The 7473-nt window shown below is 35.1% G+C and overlaps 2 protein-coding genes across 2 annotated transcripts in view; both read left to right on the top strand.

Moving 5' to 3' along the window:
* The window catches only part of LOC112516137 (serine carboxypeptidase-like 40), a 4677-nt gene extending 1267 nt beyond the window's left edge, over positions 1 to 3410 (top strand). The window contains exons 3-8 of the mRNA XM_025123157.1: positions 1020 to 1291; positions 1380 to 1619; positions 1718 to 1836; positions 1923 to 2018; positions 2893 to 2998; positions 3096 to 3410. Coding sequence (XP_024978925.1) covers positions 1020 to 1291; positions 1380 to 1619; positions 1718 to 1836; positions 1923 to 2018; positions 2893 to 2998; positions 3096 to 3251 — 989 coding nt within the window. The 3' untranslated portion in view covers positions 3252 to 3410. The remainder of the gene's footprint in view (positions 1 to 1019; positions 1292 to 1379; positions 1620 to 1717; positions 1837 to 1922; positions 2019 to 2892; positions 2999 to 3095) is intronic.
* A 1378-nt stretch (positions 3411 to 4788) lies between these two features.
* LOC112516308 lies at positions 4789 to 5986 on the top strand. The gene has a single exon (XM_025123323.1). It carries the CDS (start codon positions 4789 to 4791, stop codon positions 5860 to 5862), a length of 1074 nt encoding a protein of 357 aa, XP_024979091.1. The 3' UTR covers positions 5863 to 5986.
* Positions 5987 to 7473: the final 1487 nt, after the last annotated feature.

Below are 7473 nucleotides of genomic sequence, written 5' to 3'. Positions count from 1 at the left end.
ACGAATTATAAACGATGAGTCTAATTTAAAAAAATCTTCAACAGATTATTTAAAATTAAAAAAAAAAAGATTTTGAAGATCAATAAATGGTTTTTTTATTAATACCTTTAAGATTAAATGTTTATAAGTGAGAAAAATAATATTTAATTAAATGTACTGAAATTCTTATAATATTATACACAATGTTATGATTTTCAAAATAAAGAAGTTGTTGGAGTTGAATGTAATTTTTTTAGATATTTTTATGAAAATTAATTAAAATAGTCATTTTTAGCTTGTGGTTACACCTCTTAATCATTTCTTTTTTCAAAAATCACCAACATTTCAATAGGTCTGCAAGTCCGCAATTTATGGAGGGATAAAAGTGTAAAAAAGTTTATGAACTAGGTCCACAAGTGTAGGGACCAAATTTGTAAAATAAATATAGGTATGGAAGTGTTGGGACTAATTTATAGATTTGGTCCATGTACTTGTAGACATGGTTTAATTTTTGTTTTTTTACACTTTAACTCCTATGCAAATTGCGGACTTAATGACATTTTGGTGATTTTGGGAAAGAAATGACTAAGAGATGAAACCAACATTTGAAAATGACTATTTTAATTAATTTACCAGATTTTTATTTCTTATTCCATATTTTAATGGTTGAAGCATAACTGGTTACCATGCTGAAGTGACGAGTGATGTGATATGTGGTTAATACTTCAGCAAATAATACCATGTTGGATAAGACATTAACATAATAATTGGTTAATGCTTCAACCGGTTATTCGGGTATTTAAATGTTTAAAACTTTACATCTTAGGTATCAAAATAAAAGTTTTAAAAGTACGTTATCTAAAATAAGAATCAAGTTAAAGTACGTTATTTTTTCATGCAATTTATCCATTGATTTTACTTGTAAAGTTATATTTTGTGTTTAAAAATATTTTATATTTGTGTTTTTAAAGTAATATTTTTTTGTTTTTATTCATTTTGACGTAAATACGATAAATTTATTGGAATTTTCTTTTTTGCAGTGGCTAATATACTCTTCTTAGAATCGCCGGCCGGAGTCGGATTTTCATACTCAAATAAATCCTCCGATTATACCACCGGAGATACAAAAACTGCAATTGATTCATACACGTTTCTCGTCAATTGGTTGGAGAGGTTCCCGGAATACAAAACCAGAGACTTTTACATCACCGGAGAAAGTTACGCCGGCCATTACATACCTCAACTCGCCGAATTAATCCTTAAAAGCAACAACAACACCAATCGTACCTTCATCAACCTCAAAGGGATCTCCGTAAGTTTCATAACCTAATCCTATTCACAAATCATAATTTTTGAATTTTTGTTTACAAATTTCTGGAATTAATACTTTGAGATTTCAGATTGGAAATGCATACATCGATGATGAAACTCAAAATACGGGAACACACGATTTCTTGTGGTTTCGATCGCTGATTCCTGATGAGATCCATGAAGGAATAGTCGCGAATTGCGATTATTCATGGAATTCAAGTTTATCTAAAGCCTGTAAATCTTACCTACAACAAGAAGGTCTTGCTCAGGGAAACATCTTCGTTTACAACATCTACGCTCCCTTGTGCTCGAACGTATCTTCTTCCCAGGTAAATCTATGTTTCTGCTGGTAGATCCAGGAGTGTGTGTGAGTTTTACGCTACTTCGATTTGATGATGAAAACTTGATCGCATCTTTGCGTAAGCAGACGGATGGGTTTGATCCGTGCACTGATGCCTACATCCAAGATTACTTGAACATCCCTGAGGTCCAAAAATCGCTTCACGCAAATCTCACCGGACTTCCTGGAATTTGGGAAGATTGCAGGTAACTACGCTTAATTTCTCAAATCGCCATTCGGAATTTTACTTTTAGATCGAAGAGGGGTTTTAACGGTTTCTCTTGTGTTGTAGTGACAGCGTGTTCTATGATTGGCAAGACCAGCCGTTCACCGTCTTACCAAACATTAAAAGGCTCATGGCCACCGGCCTTCGTATTTGGCTCTACAGGTAACTCATACTGACGGAGTGTTCTAATTGTGGGTTTGAAGACATTTGCACAACCTAATTCAATGCTTGTGGTTTGAAAAATATTAACTCAACCCAAATTAAAGTGCAACCTAACCCAACTCAAGCTAAACCATATAGGTTGGTCGGGTTGATACTTTGGTACATTAAAGTATTCTTCTAACCTTGAATATGTTATTTGTCTACTTATAATTTCTTTTTCATCATCAAACATTTGATACAACATATTCATACCTTTTACGTATATCACATTCAGGTTAATTTTCTCAATTTACATATATATGTTCACAATTACTGAACATATATACGAATGAGTTATATTGAGGTGAGTATATTGAAAATATGTGTATATGAAGAGTGTACGTGATAATGTAATTGTCCAATGTATATGTTAATAGAAATTTAACAATCATATTGAATCCAAGAAATAAAAGGATATCAGGTTCATTAGGTTGGGTTGGGTTGGGTTGGATTCAAATAATAGTAATTCAATATTAACCCAATACCTACGGTTTGAAAATTTTACAACTCGATTAGACATCGGGTTGCTTCGGATTGAGTTATTTCGCATTGGGTTGAGTTGATCGGGTTGGTCAGGTTTTTGAGCACTCCTACTAGACACCATCTCTTTCTCTTCTGTGTATGTTACAACATCTATTCTCTCTTAAAAGTGGTTCGGTTAGAGAGTAATCTGAAGAGGTTTCACATATCTCACATGATATTAAAGTAGACGTGTTAGAGTCCCACATTGGCTAGACAAAGCCATTTTCAATTCTATATATACACACCTAAATTTTTTGTATTATTGTTTTATATCGACATACAATACGACAAGTGATCGTCCTTTAAATTGCAGTGGAGACATCGATAGCAGTGTGGCCGTGACAACAACTAAATACGCGATAAAGAAACTCAACACGACGATCAAGACACCATGGTATCCTTGGGACATGGACGGAGAGGTTAGAAATCGATACCTACGGCTTCAAATAGTTCACATTTTCGTGTTTTAATTTATTTGATTATTCATCGTGCTTTTATCGTTTTCGGGTTTTTTAGGTTGGCGGATACGTGGTGGGTTATGAGAACTTGACATTTGTGACCATTAGAGGAGCTGGGCATTTCGTACCAAGTTACCAACCTGCTCGGGGACTCGCTCTTATTTCATCGTTTCTTCTTGGAAAGCTCCCGCAACCGCTGGGTAGTAATGCTTAGAATTTCCTATTTTGCAATTGTAGCCATGATCTGTATCGTTCGATTGATGGGGGGTTTCTTGATGTTTTGTTGAATGTAGTTTGTTTTCTCGAAGGAAATTGCAATGTTTGCATCGATTATTAAATGGCTTTCGTTTTTTATCCATCAGATTATGATTCTTAGGTTTTGATTGTCAATTCCCTGACACAGTTCTATTCGTTGCAAAGTTATGATGTCCATTGAGATCAATCAGAGACGCTGTTTGGCCGTTGCTAAATGGTTTGGTACAGAATGATTAAGAGATTCTCATGATATAGTGCAAAATGAAATATAATTGTTTGGTAATTGTTTACAATAAAATTAAGGCTCTTAATGGTTAAGGGAGGCCTATGATACAAAATCATTCAGAGAGTTTTAGAACCATTAAGAGGCAGATTTTTTTTTTACTAAACAAGATTCATCTCTTAACGATTTAGAGGTTGCATCTTAATGGAACTATTAAGAGGTAAACAAACAACCCCTTAATTAAATAGGTTTCTTTTTACTTCTTTTGGTATTTTATACCATTAGAGTTTCACATTGACCAGACACGAAATATGATACTCGCATATACGTGGGACCCCTCTCTCTACAACTACAATGACTTTGAAATAGGATTCAAATAAGTTTCTCATATTCATGATTCAGATATGAAATCAGAACCGGCTTATTGACACAGGGGTTTGTATAATTATGAAAGCAAACCATAAATGTGATGTCTAATTGGTTTGAGCTTAAGCTCCAAAGGTCAAAAGTGATTGGAGGAATAAAAATCCCCTTTTGGCCACGAAAGTTCAAATGTAGTGACTCCAAGCTACCCGTAAAGCATGTGGTCACCCTGAGATTAGTCCGTTCGCATAACAGGTTAAATATCAAGGTTAATGAAAAAAAATTATGAAAGCATGAGCACGAGCATGATGATGATGATAGAAGATGATGAGTACATTCATTAGTAAAGGTGTAAAGCCATTCCAAAAGCAGAAAAGGCTCTTGTTGTAACCAAGTATTGTGGATCTTGCTTCAAGGATCCTTCTAAGACACCTAATGGAATCCAATCTACAACTCCAAAAATAATATATATAGAAAGTGATTTATTCAGTAAGAAAATTTTATGTAGAAAGTCAAGTTTTTTTTTCAATCATCTATTTCAATCAAAAAAACATTTTTTTATATGTAAAAAAACTCTCCCAAACAAAAATATTTCCAATCTATACATACAGATTAATTAATATAGACAACTTTATCCATACAGAACATATGAAAACCAAGCAAATAGCTGCTCTAGTCTAGCTTTTAGAGAAACATTTTTCCATTTATAATTGCTCGTCGTGTCCTTTATATGAATATCAGAGGCCAGGGAGCCATTCCATTGACTCGTACTGATGAGAATTTTACTCGGTGACATGGATAATTTCTTCTATGGTTTATCAATGTTTCTTGAATACTCTGAAGACTTTGGATATTTATATAACGTCTTTAAAAAATGTTTTCATATATGTGTAGTTTTTGAAAAATTAAAATGACTTTGCTTTTTTGCACGTGTTGGCTCGGCTTGGCTTGTGGTCCGAAGCCGGGGGTCCTCTTCTTCCTACCACTTTCTGCATCTCTTTTACGTGTTCATTTTGATAAATGGAGAAACCTTTCTCCAACTAATCATCCATCATCTCCTTACATGGAAGTACAGCTCATAACTCCGTCGCCGGCCGTCGACTTCAACTACGACAGCGCCTCCACTTCTCCATACGCCACCGCACCTTCAAGCCCTCAGTCCACCATTCCTTTCATCTGGGAAGAAAAACCAGGGATCCCCAAGCAAAATAATGATGATAATTGTGAAGATGATGTAAATGAAGATACGGATTTTGCATTCGGGAATTTGGAACGCCATTCTATCTCCGCCGCCGACGAGCTCTTTGATTGCGGCAAGATCAAGCCATTAAAACCACCACCACGTCTGCATTTCTCTAACGATTCCCCAAAATCACCGAAATCGCCAAAATTACGGTTCAAGGAAGCATTATCTCCACGGAGTAAGAAGAAGGATTTCGATCCTTTCTCTGAGGCATTAAAGCAAACATCTGGTGAGCAGACTCAACTCGAATCGCAACGAGGACGAGAACGAACGGAGAGAACCACCAGACACAAAGGATCTCGATCTCTGTCGCCATTCAGAGACTCTGATCTTGTAAACGATCAGAAAAACTCAACGGATCAATCATCACCGACGGCTTTAACGTGGTACAATAAGTGGAACCTCAAGAACCTGTTGCTGTTTCGAAGTGCGTCGGAAGGAAACGTGACAACCAGAAAAGATACATTGAAGAAATACACGATGCTAAAGAAGAACGATCGCGATGTCAAGACCTTTAGCTTCAGAAGCAACGATAGTGGTGGTAGTGGTGGTTCGCAGAAGGTGTCGGCCGATGAAATAAATTTGACGGCGAACAAGGCGGTGGCGGAGGAGATGAGGAAGAAGACAACCTTGCCCCATAAATCAGGGTTAATGGGGTGCTTAAGGTTTCATCAAAATGCAGGAAGCGTTCATGAGATCTCCAGAGGAATCAACTCTGTTATGAAACAACAACGACATTGAATTGAATAAAAAAAAAACTCAGACATGTCTGGTACATTATTGCTGGTACGATCGCACCTGAAATTATATCAGATTCCTTCTGATTCTTTGTTCATCACATACATGTAACGTCACGGTTTGTTCATGTTCTTGATAATTGTGTTTGTATTTGTTCGTGATTGTTGGATTTAAAATCCAACGAATGACACGTCTTCGGTTCTCGCATAAGAGTTGTATTTAACGTAACTCAAGTTGTACCTAAGCAAAAAAAAAACCGGTTTTTTTGCAGGATAAAAAAACCCCCAAAATTTACCGAGATTAACCAGAATATACAATCCGCTATGCGAACTGACTAATCCCAGGTTGACCATCTGCTTTGCAGATAACCCAAAGTCACCCATTTGAACGTCCGTAGCCACAAGGAAATTTTTATTTCTTATTGAATTTGAACGTGGAACCTCCGAATACTTTTGACTTTTGGAGTCAAAGCTTAAACCAATCAGGCACCACCCCTATCATTTATATTAGACTTTATAGTCAATGTTTATTCCACTATCTTTTATGGGACCATGAAATTATTTGGTCAATGGCGTTCATGTTGTACGTGGAAATGCTCAAAAAACCACCCTCCATGTCCTTGGCTTTATGTATATCGTCAAGAATTATATTATATATATATATATATATATATATATATATATATATGGATTAACCTGGATATTCAACTCACTATGCGAGCCGATTAATCTCAGGACGACCACTTGCTTTGTAGATAGCCTGGAGTCACTGCATTTAAACCTCTATGGCCACAAGATGATTTTTATTCCTCCTTAGATTTGAACCTGAGACCTATTAGTATTTTTTACCTTTGGAGTCAAGCTAAAACCAATCAGGCACCCCCTATGGTTTTATATTTATTTTGATCTGAAAAAATTTGTATATTACGTATAACTTAACGATGATATATTCGAGATTTAAAACTTGTACTTGAGATTTTTTGGTAAAAGAACCACCGTCAATTTTATCCACAGATGTATTCACGGTTTTAAAATGCATTTGATAGAAAAGATATTCAGTTACTTATAAGACGATAAATTAAGATTTATTGGTGTTGATAATGAATGGTATATAATATGAAATGGAATTAAATAAGACAAAAAGTGTGGGAAATTTGTGTCGATGGTTAAGGAGACCCACAGGAATGAGGTCAATTATTATGGTTTGCTTTTACCTCTATATATAATTTATATATTTATCCCTACTGCCTTTTTCTTTATAGCAAATAATTGTGTAGTTTGAACTCTAGATAAATAATTCAAATTGTATCATTTATATATATTATATATAGAGAGAGGTAGGGGGTTGGGTTCACGTGAAACCAAGATTTTTTCATGAGACATATAAGATCAATTTACGTTCATTGATTAACTTTATAAGCTAATGATCTAAAGTTGCACAGTAACAATTTTGTGATTATTGAGAAGTCTCGTGGCAATTTTGTGATTATTGAATGTTCAGATTGTAGATCTAATCAAAGGGTTGAGAATTGGTCATATGGGTCTCACGAAAAACCATTGGTCACATGATCCCAAGTCTATATATATATATATATATATATATATATATATATAT

Source organism: Cynara cardunculus (assembly GCF_001531365.2).
Source record: "Cynara cardunculus var. scolymus isolate 2C chromosome LG 8, CcrdV1, whole genome shotgun sequence".
NCBI lineage: Eukaryota > Viridiplantae > Streptophyta > Magnoliopsida > Asterales > Asteraceae > Cynara > Cynara cardunculus.
This window is presented reverse-complemented; position numbering and strand designations above follow the sequence as displayed.

Bases quoted from the DNA above. Each gene is read 5' to 3' on its own strand.
- LOC112516308 (XM_025123323.1), top strand. From the start codon at position 4,789: ATGACTTTGCTTTTTTGCACGTGTTGGCTCGGCTTGGCTTGTGGTCCG.